Source organism: Diplotaxodon limnothrissa, linkage group LG3, assembly GCF_057381915.1.
Source record: "Diplotaxodon limnothrissa isolate DT_005_m linkage group LG3, D_limnothrissa_male_GT1.1, whole genome shotgun sequence".
NCBI classification, from domain to species: domain Eukaryota; kingdom Metazoa; phylum Chordata; class Actinopteri; order Cichliformes; family Cichlidae; genus Diplotaxodon; species Diplotaxodon limnothrissa.
Window position 1 is genome coordinate 47,472,981 of NC_140598.1, and position 18,106 is coordinate 47,491,086.

The window sequence follows — 18,106 nt, forward strand, 5'->3', positions numbered from 1 at the left end:
CGTTGTTGACGTTGTTCGTGAGTCTTGAGTTTTGTTGAAATAATCTTTTTATGGACCTGAAACAAAATCAGAACAAATACGAGTTTGAAAGTGAAAAACAAAGAAATAATGTTGCCAAAGATGTGATGATGCTTTCTGACACGTTCATGCTTTAATCACACAGAACTGATCTCATCTATTTTATTCAGACATCACAACAGCAGCAGAACACAACTAAAGCCAATCGTATAAAAAGTGATTCAGCTCATCAGCTCCACAAACTTTAGCAATGATGTCACACATTTAACTGCACATGTAATCTGATTACTAATGATTCAGTGTGTGTAGAGTTCACATTTGTACCTGAGGCTGATTCAGGATTCACATTATTGTAGTCAGAGCTCTCCTCTGTGCCATCATGTCTGCCTGTTGTGATGATGGATTATTGTAGTTAATAACATGGAGACTGTCTTCCTCTAAAATTACACAAGTTACAAAAACATTTGACCAATTATTACATTTCATGTTTCTTGTACTCACTCCTCTTATCAAGACCTTCAAGCTGAAATCCAGATGTGACGTTGTTGTATTCATCTGCTGAAATAATGAAGTTTGATCAGTCAGAATAAATATTTACATTTCTTACAGCTCTGCTATTATCAAAGTTTATACTGTTTGTACCACTTCCAGTGTTTCCAGAGCCTCTGATTGATTCATAGACTGAAAGATCACCTACAAGTCATTGAAAATAAGAAAGAAGGAAGAAAAATATTATTTATTTTTGTTTTTGTCACTGTTTGCTGGAAAACTGAGTGTTGAAAACTGTATTAAAGAGAAAAGTAATAATTTCTGGTCTCACCATGAAGAAGAGAGGAGTAAACCTGAGTTTCATTCTGGTTGGATGTTTGTTGTGAAGCAGAGCTTTGATTGGTGCTCTGAGACTGAGTGAGACTGAAACAAATAATGAAAATTTAATGAGGAATAATTCAAAGTTAGCTTCATTTGAAGTTATATAAATGAAACTAAACTGCTGCACCAACCTGTTACAACAGGGTTCTGTAAAAAGCACAAAGATTATTACATCAGTTTGTTTAAAAGTGTCACAGCATTAAAAAAAACATTTTTCACCCTTTATCTGTTTATAGCAACACATCAGCAGCAGCACGACAATAATTCCACTAACAAGTCCGATGATGAACGGAACGATAAATGAACTTCTTTCACATCCAAAACCTGAAACTAGAAAATGTCAGATTTTGGATCTGAAATCTTAATATAAAGAAACAAAAACTGATGTTTACATTGAGATTTTCTGTTTCCTGTCAGAAACTGTCAGCATGACTCTGCTCTGTGGTTTCATGTTGTGACTCCTGTTCTACACTACTTGCAGTCTTACTTGTAGAATTGTTACAGAACTAATTGTGAATTTATGTTGATTTGGAGATTTGCTGAAAATGATTGTTTCACATTCACAATCCCACCTAGTCTCCCCTCCTTGGATCACATTCCTGACACTGATTCTCTAGACTCCACATTTTACATGACTATTCATGTTCAACCATTTCCAATAAGAACATTTTTACAATGCCAAAGAGGTTACCATGAGATATAATGCTGTTTGGCCTTCATAGTAATCCTCAATCATCTATCTATTCAATATTGTTGCTGAATCCAAACTCACCAGTTGTGTTAATGTGAACTTCTTGGCTGTCCTCTGTGTAGTAACCTGGGTTTCCTCTTCCTCCTCTGCACCTGTAGATTCCTCCTTGAGATACTCTGATATCTCTGTTTTGTTGATCTCTGATTTTACCTTCAGAGGTTGTTTGGGTTCGTCTGAACCACTCATATTTCCATCCATCAGAGCTCTGCACAGAGCAGGTCAGTGTCACACTGCCCCCTACTGGTATGATTGTTGTTCCTGCTGTCAGTGTGGCCCTGGGTTTATCTGATGTTATGAAAAAGGAAACATGTACATTTTTCATCCTCTTGACTAAAAATACAAGAAAATACATTTAAACTTTAAAAACTCCCCAGATGAAAGAACAAACTTTTTTCTCTGCACTTTAAGACAGTTTGATTTTCTGTTGCTGAATTGTGTCTATGTCAACATGATGCCAGAGCTGCAGTAACTCTTACATCACAAAGTAAGGATAGTAAAACTATTTGTCCATTTTCTGGCCTGAAGAAGTTACACTGAATGTAAACTAATGGAGTTCACTGCTGAAGGAAACACAATGATGTGTTAAGAGGGAAATGTTTGGTGTTTGTTTTATACTGTATAATAGAAAGAAGTCACCTTTTGTGAAGGTTTAAATGTTTCTTTTCCTTTTTAAAACTATATTTTTATCTGCTGTTGCTGTTATTATACATTAAAACACATACATGTAGTAATGATCGATTACAGCATTTGTGAGCAAAGTAACAGGTAAAATACAGCAGTCCTGGTTAAAGTTTCAAATTTCACAGCATGAAAAAAGTTTCCATAACAAAATTAATTAAAGATACTCTGTATTTTATACTATTTCTGAATATTTGAACACACATTATGAATAAATGCTACTGGTTACAGTGATAAAGCAGGGAGGTCTTCACTGATACAGTCAGAGACAGTAACTAACATCAAATATCAAAAATCACATCATTAATAATATCAGTAAATCAAACATATCCATCACTTATGTGGTTCTACATTCACACACACACACACACTGAACTGGACCATCTTCAGGTTCTGTGAGTGACTTTAAAGGGCTCAATCTCAGTATCCTCCTGCTGGAGGTGACTAGTGGTGGAGATTATGGTAGTCATAGTAACAGTAACAATATTTTTATGTTTATGTTATATTTTTAACTTCCCTCCCTCGATTCTCCTCCATCTGCTGCTTTGCTCTGGTGTCTTTTTTGGAGTGAAGCTGGTGTGGCTCCAACCATAAATGTTTTCAATTGAGCTCTAAATCTAATTGGTCATCATTGCTTTTTGTATTAAACACAGTCATGTGTGTGTTTTATTTTAACAAATGGCAGTGTTTTATGAGAGGACAGGCCAGAATGACTTAAAAAAAAATACAAACTGTAGATTTATTGTTATTTGTTGTAAACTACTACTACTACTATTATTATTATTATTATTATTATTATTATTATTATTATTATTATTATTATTATTATTATTATTATCTCTGTTTATTTCTGTCAGTATTGTCCTCAGGTGATGGAGCAGCAGGTCAGCATTGGCGTCTCTATACCAGCTGAAAGTTCATGACACAAAGTGGTGACAAACTGTCTACAATGAGGCTACTATCAGCTGCAGCTCTTTGTCTGACCAACAATGTAACATGCTTTGTAGACCATTGAATTCATCCTGTGCTGACCATTATGACATTTGTCAAATGGAGATCACACAACAAACATGACTTACTTGATGCTGACAATGTGAAGGCTTCACTCCACTCTGTTGAAGAATATGAGTCATCTCTGCGTCGACTCTTACACATGTAGTCTCCACTGCTGGACTCAGAAACTCTGAATGTCACATCATTATTGTGTGTCCAGTGTGTGGGTGTGCTGGGTCCTCTCCATTCATACCACCACTCAGTGGTTTCACCTCCTTCCTGCACCTCACATGTCAGAGTGATCGTCTCACCTCTGAATATCTGAGGCCAGTTGGGTTGTTGTTTTACAACAACTTTATTGGAAACTGTTTACACATATTAACAGTTGAGATACAAACAGAAACATGAAATCAACATAGAAAACTTCACATTGTATGTTTGATAATCATGAGTGAATGTATATTTCAAACTAAATGACTGAACTCACAGGTTATCTCAATGGTGACATCATCACTTATATAAGTGTAGTAAACTGGGTTTCCTCTTGTTCCTCTGCAGCTGTAGATTCCTCCTTGAGATACTCTGATATCTCTGTTTTGTTGATCTCTGATTTTACCTTCAGAGGTTGTTTGGGTTCGTCTGAACCACTCATATTTCCATCCATCAGAGCTCTGCACAGAGCAGGTCAGTGTCACACTGCCCCCTACTGGTATGATTGTAGTTCCTGCTGTCAGTGTGGCCCTGGGTTTATCTGATGTTATGAAAAAGGAGGAAAATTATATAAATATGCAGATGATTCATTAAAATTGCATAAAAACAATCAATCATACCTAAAACAGATCTGAAGATTTTCAGTTAGTGACTCTGGGTAAATGGATATGGCCCTGGGTCTATATGCTGTTATGAAAAAGCAGGTAAGAAAATATACACCTGATACAATGTAAATGTAAAATATCCTAAATTTTAAAAGATTTCTTCAAGTGACTCAAATTCCAACAAAACAAAATCTACACAAATATTTTCTTTATATTGTTTTTTCTTTCCTCTCAGTTTAAGACATTTCAAATTTTCTCTGATTTCTGTCTCAACATGGTAACAGAGCTGCAGTATAATGAAGGGAATGAGACACAGAAGGAGAGCACAGCTGGGAGTAATAGACTATGTGCACATTAGCATATGCTACTTCCGGTGGGGAAACTCCTGTAGGGCGCTTCGTTTCCGGTGTTATATTCGCTCCTTGTTTACTGCCGCTTTTTCCAAAACAAGTCAACCAAATTGATGAATCGAGGTGAGATTTACATTTCTCGAGATGTCTTGGGCATTTACGGAATATATATGTAGATGCTGTTCATAGACCTGTCGATATTTTTCCCCCGCGCCTCAGAGCAGAACAGAGAAAGGATTTAAATTCTATATTTCTCAGTATTTGTAAACAGCGGTCCCTCGTTTATCGCGGGTGTTATGTTCTAAAAATAACCAGCGATAGGTGAAATCAAGTAGCCAATTTTATTTTTTTGATGGTGGTAAACGTTTCGTCGACATTGTTGTGTTTGTTGGGGAAAAAGCAGTTTGACTGCACTTCAGAGTCACACTGCTAGCCATCGATGCAGCGATTGTGTACTGTGCAGCAGAGACGGCACAGAGGAGATCGTCTGCAGCGATCAGGACGCAGGACACAATGTGATGTAAAAAAAAAAACGTGCAAACTTGCACTAACAAATCTGCTAAACAGCGAGTTGAAAGGTGAACCGCGTCATAGCGAAGGACCACTGTAATTTTGAAGGTAAGTCACAACATACCCTTCATAAATACTAATGTATAGAAACCGTTACCAGCAATCATTCATTTTTTGTGTGGCTTTTTTCACGGTTTGTTAACATGCTGTGTAGGTGTGTGCTTGACTAGCTGATATCGACATAACAGGGAAACATCTGGTTTGACTATTCTTCACCTGTAGTTTGAATGCTGAACATTTGCCTGTTTAAATCATAAGACCAGTCACTATACAGAGATGTGCTTCTGAATGTGGACGATGTGTCTTCTGCTGCAGTGATGCAGTTCTGCTTGTGTTGAGTGATGTAAACAACTGATTGATCTAAACTCTTTAAACGTCAAAATTGATCATTAGATTTTTTTATGACACACAGTGGTGAGTGTTCCCACCTTCTGCTCTTTGTAACTTAACGCGATCTTTCAGTTTTTGTGTTTTGGACATGATTTTGGAGGATGTCTTCACAGTAGCGATTGACCACAAAGTAAAGCTACCAGAAATGTACAACCCCAGATCCTGTCTCAAACCAGGAAGTTATCATTTTCTCGTGCACAGGGTCTATTAGGGGGACGAGACAAGGGAAACAAAACTAGAAACACTGACATGAGACGCAGACCTTCAAAGTAAAACAGGAAACACACCGACTGAACTCTAGACATGTAAACTTAACAGAGACTGAGACAGAACATAGAGACCTGAAACGTGGGACAGAAATGCACAGAGTAAACACAACATGAACACATAAAACAAAACCTAAGAACTAAAACCGTAACAGCCATAACTGATCCTGGGGTAATAATAATAATAATAATAACTACAATAATCAAAACAGCAAAGGACTCAGAACATAAAACATATTATAAAATACCAAAACACACGAGACTCAAAATGCTGAACCGTGACAACTGGAGCATCAGGGGCCAAATCACAAAACACGTTTATGAATGACTGAGCCACACATTTAATTTCTGACTGATTAACATATTATCATTAAAAATAAAAACAGTATTATCAAATATTATAACCCCATTATTGTTTATTATTTTTTAACTTTATAACACTTTATATATTCAGAAATAACTTGGCAGGTTGGGGCCGTAAATCACTTTGTAACATAAGTTTTTGTCATAATATTATCCCCCTCTGATCTCCAAACTTTGGGGAATCCATGTTGTTTTATTTCTTATGACATTTTAAACTCACCAGTTTCCTGAATGATGACTGGATCACTTTCTACTGTGAGTAAATTTGTCCCTTTTATACGTCCTCTGCAGGCGTAGATGCCGCCTTTAGAGGTCACAAGTTCTCCCTTTGATTCACCAGCTACTTTGGTCTTCTGGTTAGAGTAAACACTGGGTTCTCTGAACCAGTCATATTCAAAGTCAGCAGAGTTCTTCACATCACAGGTCAGTGTGATGTGAAGAACAGCAAAACTCAGTGAGATAATCTGCACTACACACACTGTTGATGTTTTCAGATCAGATAAACATGAAAAGAAAATCTACATGTATGAAGCCACAGCTCTTCAGTAAATGTACAGTTTGTATCGTGGGTGTGTGTTTGATTGCTCACACAGTTAACATGGTTATATTAACATTTTAACCAATAAATCAATGAAATGTTTGGTTCATGATACAAAATATAACACAGAGGACGTCATTTAGAGCAACACAAGAAGAAGAAAACAGTTTCTCACCTTCAGTGTTTCCATGTCTGACTGTACTGAGCACTAAAATAATGAATGAAACATCATCAGACATTATACAACTGACAAAATCACAATAAATGGTACCACTTTACAATAAGTCTCCCCTTATAGATGCTAATAAATAGTTTATAGCTATATTATTAATTAATCTGTAAATGCTTTATAAACCATTATTAATGGTTTATTATGCATTAGTTAAGGGTGAGAAAAAGAAAAAAAACTGACCGGTTTGTTGCCAAATAGTGAGCCAAATGTGTTCACCTATATATTTTATCTAGAGTTGCTATATTAAACATTTCAGACTAAGTTACTATCCTGTAAGCACAATCAGCATTTGTAAACATATTTTTTATCATATAAAATTGTACTTCATAAATGCATTATAAATATCCACAACTATCAATTGGAGCTTTGTTGTAAAGTGTAAAGCATAAAACCATTTATTAATGACAAATAAACATTTATAAATGCCAAACTGGAGACTTATTGTAAAGTGTAAAGCATAAAACCATTTATTAATGACAAATAAACATTTATAAATGCCAAATGGGAGCCTTATTGTAAAGTGTAAAGCATAAAACCATTTATTAATGACAAATAAACATTTATAAATGCCAAATGGGAGACTTATTGTAAAGTGTAAAGCATAAAACCATTTATTAATGACAAATAAACATTTATAAATGCCAAATGGGAGCCTTATTGTAAAGTGTAAAGCATGACACCATTTATTTATGACTACTAAACATTTATAAATGACAAAAGAGAGTTTTGTTGTAAAGTTTAAAACATGTCAACATTTATTTATGATCAACAAACATTTCTAAGTATTACTAGGCATTACTATAAAAAGTATAAAGCACCAACAGTTATTTAGCATTGCTAAACTTATATACAAGCCCTTTAAAGATAGCTAAAACTATATTAAGGAAACAAATCCCATCCCTAAATCCACCACTGGCATAAAACAAAGGAAAATTATAATAATTATAATATAATAAATTATTATACCTTAACTGAAACTGCACAGCTGTATTATTTACTCTACACACATTTATACAAATCAAAAAACAAAACAAAAAAACAATAAAATAAACTAACAGGTAAATCTCTTAGTTGTGTGGAAACTCAACACATATGTGAACAGATCTTTGAAAAATGTTTGGTTTTGCACATCTTTTCTTCAGTTCAATATGCTCAAAAAAACAAAACCACTTAGAACAAATTAGGGTTTCAGACAGATTTCCCTCTTCGAATTGGAAGCAAAGTACCAGCGGCCTTCATACTTTCTATTTTGTTTTTTACTTCATCACTGCCTTGAATTGCAGCCTCACATCGCTTAGCAAAAGCTAGTACCGTATCTCCACTAGGCCTGTTGGACAGTAGCTCCTGGTACACATTGGGGACCGCAATAGCAAGCTCCCCAACTGATGAAGTGGACACAACAGTGTTCCTGTCTAGCCCATGCTTCTGAAAAGCTTTGGTCATGGTCTTCGTCTTTGGAAATGTCTTGAGGAGGGATTTGTATCGCAGCACAATGTCATTTGGCGTTTGAACTGAAAATGAAAACAAAGCAAATAATTAGAAAAGCAAATGCTCAAAGCATACTAATCTCTCTCTCTCTCTCTCTCTCTCTCTCTCTCTCTCTCTCTCTCTGTATATATATATATATATATATATATATATATATATATATATCAAGGTCAAGGTCAAGGTTCTTTATTATTTGTCACATGCATAGTTATACAAGTATAACACACAGTGAAATGTAGCCTGACACGCTCCTCGACATGTGCAAAAATTGGGGGGGGGGGGGTGTAGAGGAAGAACATTATATACAGTGGGGCAAAAAAGTATTTAGTCAGCCACCGATTGTGCAAGTTCCCCCACTTAAAATGATGACAGAGGTCAGTAATTTGCACCAGAGGTACACTTCAACTGTGAGAGACAGAATGTGAAAAAAAAATCCATGAATCCACATGGTAGGATTTGTAAAGAATTTATTCGTAAATCAGGGTGGAAAATAAGTATTTGGTCAATAACAAAAATACAACTCAATACTTTGTAACATAACCTTTGTTGGCAATAACAGAGGTCAAACGTTTACTATAGGTCTTTACCAGGTTTGCACACACAGTAGCTGGTATTTTGGCCCATTCCTCCATGCAGATCTTCTCGAGAGCAGTGATGTTTTGGGGCTGTCGCCGAGCAACATGGACTTTCAACTCCCGCCACAGATTTTCTATGGGGTTGAGGTCTGGAGACTGGCTAGGCCACTCCAGGACTTTCAAATGCTTCTTACGGAGCCACTCCTTTGTTGCCCGGGCGGTGTGTTTTGGATCATTGTCATGTTGGAAGACCCAGCCTCGTTTCATCTTCAAAGTTCTCACTGATGGAAGGAGGTTTTGGCTCAAAATCTCACGATACATGGCCCCATTCATTCTGTCCTTAACACGGATCAGTCGTCCTGTCCCCTTGGCAGAAAAACAGCCCCATAGCATGATGTTTCCACCCCCATGCTTCACAGTAGGTATGGTGTTCTTGGGATGCAACTCAGTATTCTTCTTCCTCCAAACACGACGAGTTGAGTTTATACCAAAAAGTTCTACTTTGGTTTCATCTGACCACATGACATTCTCCCAATCCTCTGCTGTATCATCCATGTGCTCTCTGGCAAACTTCAGACGGGCCTGGGCATGCACTGGCTTCAGCAGCGGAACACGTCTGGCACTGCGGGATTTGATTCCCTGCCGTTGTGGTGTGTTACTGATGTGATGTGATGTAGCATAACTTAAGCAGCAAGGAAGGTGATAAGTAAATAGCATTAGCAGACAATTGAAGTTCTTTTTAAGCATACTTTATTGCTAGCATCTCCCTTTTACCATAAAACAATCAATCAGGCATGCAAAAATCCCACTGGCTTTATACAAGACTTTGCCCACACCTGACCTCGTTAGTCCCTACCATTGAACAAAATAGGTCAAACCAAATAATACAATTCTAAACAAAGAACAGGAATAAAGTCATGCATGAAACTGACAAACTCATTTACTCAACTAAATGGTTTGTAAAGTAAAACACTGCATACAATATAACTCAAAAGGCTACTTTAAAGAAAACAAACAATACTATACAAAATGAAAAACCCTCCATTTGGTTACACCCAGTGATCCAATCATTGACCTCATGACCCTATATAAACAGGAAGTAGTGGGCGGCCCTTCCCATACACCCGTCTCACATACAGGACCTGAATGCACAACATGGACACCATGGTAAGTATAACCAAAGCAACATAAAGAAACATAATTTACTAGACATGTGCCTGTAAACAAAAGAAAATTCAGATGATCTGATGGTTAGTAGTGTTTGCTTTAAAACACATGCATGGATGTAAAGAATGTAACTACTGCTACCACAAACAAAACCCGGGATATTGTGTGTTAAGAGAAGTTACACCAGCACTGTCTAAATTAAAGCATTATGGCTGACTGTAAAATAACAGAACACAGAATAACAATATACGCAAGTGACAAATGGCAAATGAATTCTGTCCTAGCCACTTTGTCACAGTGACCTTTGTTACTTTGGTCCCAGCTCTCTGCAGGTCATTCACCAGGTCCCCCCGTGTGGTTCTGGGATCTTTGCTCACCGTTCTCATGATCATTTTGACCCCACGGGATGAGATCTTGCGTGGAGCCCCAGATCGAGGGAGATTATCAGTGGTCTTGTATGTCTTCCATTTTCTGATGATTGCTCCCACAGTTGTTTTTGGTGAGTTAATGACCTTCTTAAGGAACAATCCCACTAGGGTTTAAAGTGCAGTCGCTTTCTTACCAAGCGCCTTAAAACACTTGGAGATTTACATCTACTATGATCTGAGTCAGTGCACTAAAATAGAATCCAGTCTACATGGTGATAACAAAACATGGTGATAACAAAACATTAGTGTCCTAAAAACGGTACAGTCCATCCTCTTTGGGCAACAGATGAACGACTGGCTTCCAACAGGGAAATGATCTCCCCAGTATTTCCTTTATGTATTTGACAATCTCAAAAAGTGATGTCATTGACAAATTGCAATGGGTCACTTCTCTCAACAAGAATTTCTCTAGAAGGTGGTATATAATATAAGGTGGAAATAATTCACGTGTCTTCAACAGCAAACACCATTAAGCTGAAGTTAAACCTGCCTACTGGGAGTTTAAAAAAAATCTCTATTTATGGCTGGACGAGCTCTAATCTTCCTTTAGGAAGCAAGTTTCATTTAATAAGGAGTAGGATCAGTGTAGTACTCTTTTATACCTTGACTAAGGAAGCAGTTTACTGTTAGTCTGCATTAAAAATTGTTTAAATCTAGCACTGGCTTTAATCACTGCTGTTAAATATTTAATCAGTGTCTTCTATGATTGGTTACATTTTATATTAGGATGTAATAAGCATCAAATTATCACTGATGGAGAAACAAACCTTTCTTAGATAAACTAAACCAGCTCCACTCTGATCTGAGTCAGTGCACCTGATGAAGACCCTGGAGCGGTTGGTCCTGGCTCAGCTTCGGCGCCTAATAAGCTCATCACTGGACCCACTTCAGTTTGCCTACCAGCCTGGCATTGGAGCGGATGATGCCGTCATTCACCTCCTACATCGTTCCCTCGCTCACCTGGAGACCGCTGGAAGCACTGTGAGAATCATGTTCTTTGATTTCTCCAGTGCCTTCAACACCATTCTTCCCTCGGTTCTAAAGGACAAGCTGGTGAACTCTGGAGTGGACCATCACCTCACTACCTGGATCCTGGACTACCTCACCGACCGACCACAGTATGTGAGGACTCAGGGCTGTGTGTCGGACAGGGTCGTCTGCAGTACGGGGGCCCCACAGGGAACGGTTCTGGCTCCGTTCCTCTTCACCATCTACACTGCAGACTTCTCCCACAATTCCACCCAGTGCTTCCTGCAGAAGTTCTCTGATGACTCTGCAATAGTCGGCCTCATCACTGATGGGGACGACAAGGAGTACAGAGGTCTGACCCAAGACTTTGTGGACTGGTGCCAGCTGAACTACCTCCAGATCAACGCCAGTAAAACCAAGGAACTGGTGGTAGACTTCCGCAGGCACAAGCATTCTCCACTGCAACCACTGAACATCCAAGGTATGGACATTGAGGCTGTGGACAGCTACAGGTACCTTGGTGTTCATCTCAACAATAGACTGGACTGGACTCATAACTCAGACGCCCTCTACAGGAAAGGGCAGAGCAGGCTGTACCTGCTGCGGAGACTCAGGTCGTTTGGGGTGGAGGGCCCACTCCTGAAGACCTTCTATGACTCTGTTGTGGCTTCTGCTATCTTTTATGGTGTGGTCAGCTGGGGCGGCAGCATCTCTGCTGGGGACAGGAAGAGACTAAACAGGGTGATCCGAAGGGCCAGCTCTGTTCTAGGATGCCCTCTGGACCCAGTGGAGGTGGTGAGTGACAGGAGAACGGCGGCTAAGCTGTCATCCCTGTTGGACAACATCTCCCACCCCATGCAGCAGACTGTGACAGCACTGAGCAGCTCCTTCAGTGGGAGACTGCGGCACCCACGGTGTGGGACGGAGAGATTTCGCAGGTCTTTCCTCCCCACTGCTGTCAGACTCCACAACAAAGACTTTAACTGATCAAGCACACACATCCATACATATGCAATAATACTAAGTGCAATAATCCTTTCTGTCATCGTTGTATTTTTACTCAGTTGTTTATAGTATTTGTATTTGTATTCTATTTTTATCTTATTGTATATTTATTTTATTTTATTCTACTGTATATAGTATTTTATTTTATTCTATTCTGTACAGTTGTGTACTGTATTTATTCTTATTGTATTCTAATTTTTGCCTCATAACTTTTGCACTGTCCACTTCCTGCTGTGACAAAACAAATTTCCCACGTGTGGGACTAATAAAGGTTATCTTATCTTATCTTATCTTAAAATCTAATCCAGTCTACAAACAACCACGTTGGTAACAAACATGAGAGTCCTCTGATCACATGACCTGAAATGGTCAAATGACTGATGCTCTGTTCTTCTTACTAAAACATGTTTATGGATCAGTATGAATCAAACAATAGGAGTCAGTGATGTACTCACAGAATAGGCCCAGCTCACAGAGCAAAGTGGCTCCCATCCTCACATCCAGCAGTGACACGTCTGAAAACTTCTACAACTTTCTGTAAAGAGAGAGAGTGAAGCAGCAGCACAGCAGATACCAAAGAGCTGTGAAGGAAACAAAGAGTTTAAAACTTCTACAACTTTCTTTAAAGAGAGAGAGTGAAGCAGCAGCACAGCAGATACCAAAGAGCTGAGAAGGAAACAAAGAGGTTTTAAAACTTCTCTCTGCTTCCTTCCTTTTACACAGAAATAACAACTTAACAAGGTCTGACCAGATTTTTATGAAAAGGCCTTTAACACACAGACTAAACTGACCAATAACAGACAGACAGTAAGTTTCATTACACATATGTGAGCTGACTGAGGGTTAAAGAGGAAATGAGGAGAACAAAAGTCCAAGACTTGTTTTAAGTGTGAAAAACAATTATTTTATTTAAATATTGTTAACATAAAATAATAACACAAATAATTCTCATAAAATATTTTCAGTGAGAACAGCTGCAGTAAAAACAGATGATAATAACTCATTTGGAAGGTTAAATATTTGGATACAGCACAGCCACAAACACAGCAGTTATATGAATGTTGTAAGTGGTGAAACAGGAAGAATGTAGTTTTAACATTTGTGCTTTAAACCATGTTTAGTTTTGTTTAGTTTAGTTTAGTTTAGTTTAGTTTAGTTTAGTTTAGTTTCCTGATCTATGTCTGTTTTTAGATTTAACACTGCAGCAAAGTTTTACAGAGAATAGTCACAAGAGAAAATAACCAGTGAGCAGCAGTTCACTGGGTGAAAATAACTCAATGTTAGAGGAGAATGGCCAGACCACTCATTGCAACCGAGATATGCAGAACGCATATCTCGGTTGCAATGAATGCACAACATGAAGTAAATGTCATATAGCAGCAGATGACCACACCAGCTGCCATGCCTGTCAGCTAAGAACAGGAAACTGAGGCTATAATTCAAAACCAAAACCTGACAACATGAGTTTGTAAAAACATTGTCTAATCTGATGAGTCTCAGTTTCTGCTGCAACATTCAGATGGTAGGGTCAGAATTTGGCATAACATCATGAAAGCATGGATCCATTGTATCAGAAATTAGGCTGACTGATACTAAGTGTCTTTTACAGAGAACAGATGCAAGAGATATGCATCGCCATAAGAACAGTTTCTTCCCCTCTGCTGTTGGACACATGAACAATAACCATATGACTGTTCCCACCACTAACACATGACCCTACGCTGTGTTCACTGCATCATTCCATGTTTGGCACTGATCACCACCTGCACTCATGTATATATCTTTCTACGTAGCACTCTTAATTCTTATTCTCATGTATATATCTCATGTATAGCTCATGCACATATCTTTCTACGTAGCACTTTTAATTCTTATCCCTACTTTTATTTTTTCATGTCTATTTAAGTGCTATTTATGACACTATGTTTGCACTGAAGCACCGCAGCAATTTCCTAATGTTGTAAACCTGCTCAACATTTGGCAATAAACCCCTTTCTGATTCTGATTCTGATTCTGAGTGTCTGATCATGCAAATCAAATTTATTTCACTTTCATCTGCAAATAAAGTTATGTCCATGTTTCCTTTTTTAGGCTGTGGGACTATAACCTTTAAAGTTTAAATTGATCCAGTTTAAAGTTTCAGAGCCTCAGAAATCAACAGCTGCACTGGGAGCGCACTCAACAATAAAACAATTAATGGGAATAAAAATGTTTCATTCATCGCTCTGTGCTCTACATCTTCAGGTTAATGAGTTTCTACAGCATTCATATCTTATGTTTGATATCATTTACAGATTTTTAACCACTATTTAACAATATCTCTGCAGCAGGTGGCACTATGTGTCCCTCCAAACTATCAAAGCGCAGCTGATTCACAGAAGCAGGATTCAGCTTCGAGAGCAGAGTCCTGCAAATGTGTCGACTGTGTAGACTTTTCATTGGGAGGGACTTTCACCCACCCAACACATGCTTCGTGCATCCTCTAAGGTCCTGACTGCACGCTGTTTGAAGTTGATGATGTCAGCGTCTGAAACAGGAGCTTTGCTAACCTCTGACCTTTCCTACTAAAGTGTTGAACATTATGATCATTCAGCTGTTAGTGAGGGGAGGAGCTGGGTCCCTGTCTGTCTGCAGCAGTGCTGTCAAATTATGCCTCAGCTGGAGGAAGCCAAGACAAGACTACTGATATCAACATTGATATGTTGATATCAATGTTGAATGAGCAGAATGAGCAGAATGAGCATCTTCATTCTGTTTTAGTGATGATTACTAAGGAAGTGTCAATTTTGGACAACCCTACTCTACACACGTACAATGATAAAACTACTCTGATATGTTCTGTCTCTGAAGTTTCACTGCAGATATTTGCGTTTCTAAAATGCAAACATCTGCAGTGATCTTTACTCTTCTTAACATTAAAAAGTAAAAATAAAAATCTAATTATTTATTGAGTAAAGAGAAAAATAACAATGTCTCACCATCAGCATTAACGTAGAAAAGAGTACTGAGTAATGAAGTAAAGATTAAACAGCATCAGGATCAAACTGAGAGAAAATCAAACAAAACAAACAAACTTAGAGCATTGTTTTAAAAGATTCTTATTCATATAAGAAATTTTACCACAGGTGACTTGAATTGGTCACATGATAGGGTGAGGCAAGGTCTCCCCTGAAATCTCTGGTTAGAATTCCTGAATAAGTCAAAAGTTGACAGTCAGAATTTTTTTTGTGGAACGCTTCCTCAACTCAGATCTCCCACTCTGAAAGTCTGAGCAGACCAGTGTACTCTGAGTTAACGATCCAAGATGGCGGCACTGAACATAAACAGGAGTAAAACTGTTATGGTTCGAGGTCGTTTGACCCAGCAGTTTGAGTTTTTTGTGTTTTTGTGATTTCTTTGTGTTGTGATCTTTTAGTTTTCTATTAGTTAGTATTGAGTTTCGACCTGGTTTTGCTTCCAAGTTTAGTCATATTTCTGATCGATGTTTTCTTGTCGCTGTGTCATTTCCTGTTTCCTGTCTGAGTCATGAACTCTGTGTTTGTTCCTTAGTCATGTCCGTGTCTCGTCTCCTTGTTCCCTTGCCACGTTCCCCTCGTACTTCCATGTCGCCTCTGTCAGTCTTGTATGTCCACGTGTGTTCTGTGTCCAGTCATGTCACTGTTTTCGCCTCCCATTTCTGCTTCTATGTCCCCATGTCTGTTTCTTCCCTGGTTCAGGTGTCTTTTTCCGTTTTTTCTGTTTTATTTTGACAGTATCACGTCCTGTGTTTGGTTTGTCTTCCTCGTGCGTCATTATGTTTATTGCAGTTGTGTTTCCCGTGTGTTCCACTTCCCTCGTCAGCCTCTTGTGTATTTTTGGTGTGAGTTTTCATTCGTTCGTTGGCAGGTCATCTTTTCACCATGTGCCATGTTTCTGTTCAGTCAAGTCTCAGGTATTCATGTCCATGTTAGCCACATTCAGGTTTCATGTTCACTGTGTCTAGTGTTAGTTTTCCCCAGTTTAGTTTACTGTTAATATCGTCCTAGTTTCTGTTTGCTTTTGTTTATATTGTTGATCCAGCCTAAAGTAAACGGTTTGTTTTTTGTTAAGTTCATTCCTGTCTCAACCGTCCGCTTTTGCGCTCGCGCCACTCTCCAGTCATCTGGCCACAACAAAGTCTGTACTGCCACTGTGGTGTATTTTTGACTCACTAAAAAAGCTGTGATTAGGTTTGAGCACCAATTAGTCAAAAAAACAAGTATTATGCTGCACTGCTATTCATACCTGCGTGGCTCTAATTTACCAAGAACCAAAACAAATCCTGTTTCCTAGCTTTTTCTGCAACATGCTAACTCAGGAGTGACGTCACTCCCAATTTCCAACATCCGAGTTCAGAGGTGTCTTCAATGCAGCATAATGACCCAAACCTTTATTCACACCTTCGCTCATGTGATGACACACATGATTAGTATTGGGTATACGAACCTTTTTAAGAGACAACTCCCACTGGAGTCTCCACTGTTTGCCTCTAGAAGTGAAGAAGCCTCTTAGATGAGAGGTGACACGTCTTAAAGAAACTTAAAGAAGTTTAGTCACTTTCTTTCCAAACTCCTTAGACTACCATGAGATGGATGACTGAGAACCTACACAGACATTAAACATTAAGAAGGTTGCAGGTTTGAATCCACCAGCTGAGGATTTTTGTGTGGAGTTTGCATGTTCTCCTTGTCTGGGTTCTCTCCAGGTACTCTGGCTTCCTCACACAGTCAAAAGTCACATATTATTATGTTAACTGGTGATTCAGGTGATTGCAACTAGGTGTAGATGTGAACATGAATGGTTGTCTGTCTCTCCATAACCTGTCTAAGTGGAACTCATCTTTCACAATATAAAGGTTATTATAGGCTCGACCCAAATTAGTCCAAAAAGACAACAGAACAACAGAGCAGTGAATGTTTTAAGTTGTGGTAACTTTGCGATTGGCTAGTCCCCTCCATATGAGCATGCAGTGTACCTCAGTTTATCACTCAAAAAGCAAGACAGTGGCCATTGTCAATATACAGTCTATAATATCAATCTAAGTTAAAGTATGCAAACACAGCCTCCATCCTTAATCCTGTCAAACACTTTCTTACAAAGGTTATAATTAAGGTTTGGTGCAGTATCATCTACACATACAAACATGGTGACATCCTGGTGTTTTAGATTCTTTAACAGCAGGCGTGTTTCTTCTTCCCATTACTTTTCTCTTTGAAAGGTAAAATACATTAACATATAATTTCATGTTTTTAGCTTATTTGCAGCTTACACATTTTTGTGTTATACTGTGAGGAACTGGCCTGTTTGGAAGTTGCAGTAAGAAGAAAAACATGTCTGTATATGATGTTGTGGACAGAGAGAGTGATGGATGATTTTATTTATTTCAGAGATAAATGAACATTTACAGCACGTCCATGCAGAGACTCTTAAAGACATGAGCGTGAGAAACAAGCTTTTCACTGTTTCTCTTGATGCCCACATGCTTTATTTATTCTTTAGTCCAGCATGTGTCATCACCACAATAAAGCTACTTTTAACCTGTTTTCACACATTGTCATACCTGCACATTTCCACTCTGCTGTGTTGACTTTAAAGAAGATGAACGTTAGACTTCAGGCTGAA

General features: G+C 38.3%; 1 protein-coding gene across 1 annotated transcript in view; it reads right to left on the reverse strand.

The window, feature by feature from the left end:
- LOC146636224 (basement membrane-specific heparan sulfate proteoglycan core protein-like) overlaps window positions 1-18,106 on the reverse strand; it is a 103,652-nt gene that overhangs the window by 31,118 nt on the left and 54,428 nt on the right. The window contains exons 15-18 of the mRNA XM_085350303.1: window positions 3,798-4,061; window positions 3,397-3,675; window positions 3,224-3,226; window positions 1,661-1,924 (exon numbers count right to left, since the gene is read on the reverse strand). Coding sequence (XP_085206429.1) covers window positions 1,661-1,924; window positions 3,224-3,226; window positions 3,397-3,675; window positions 3,798-4,061 — 810 coding nt within the window. The remainder of the gene's footprint in view (window positions 1-1,660; window positions 1,925-3,223; window positions 3,227-3,396; window positions 3,676-3,797; window positions 4,062-18,106) is intronic.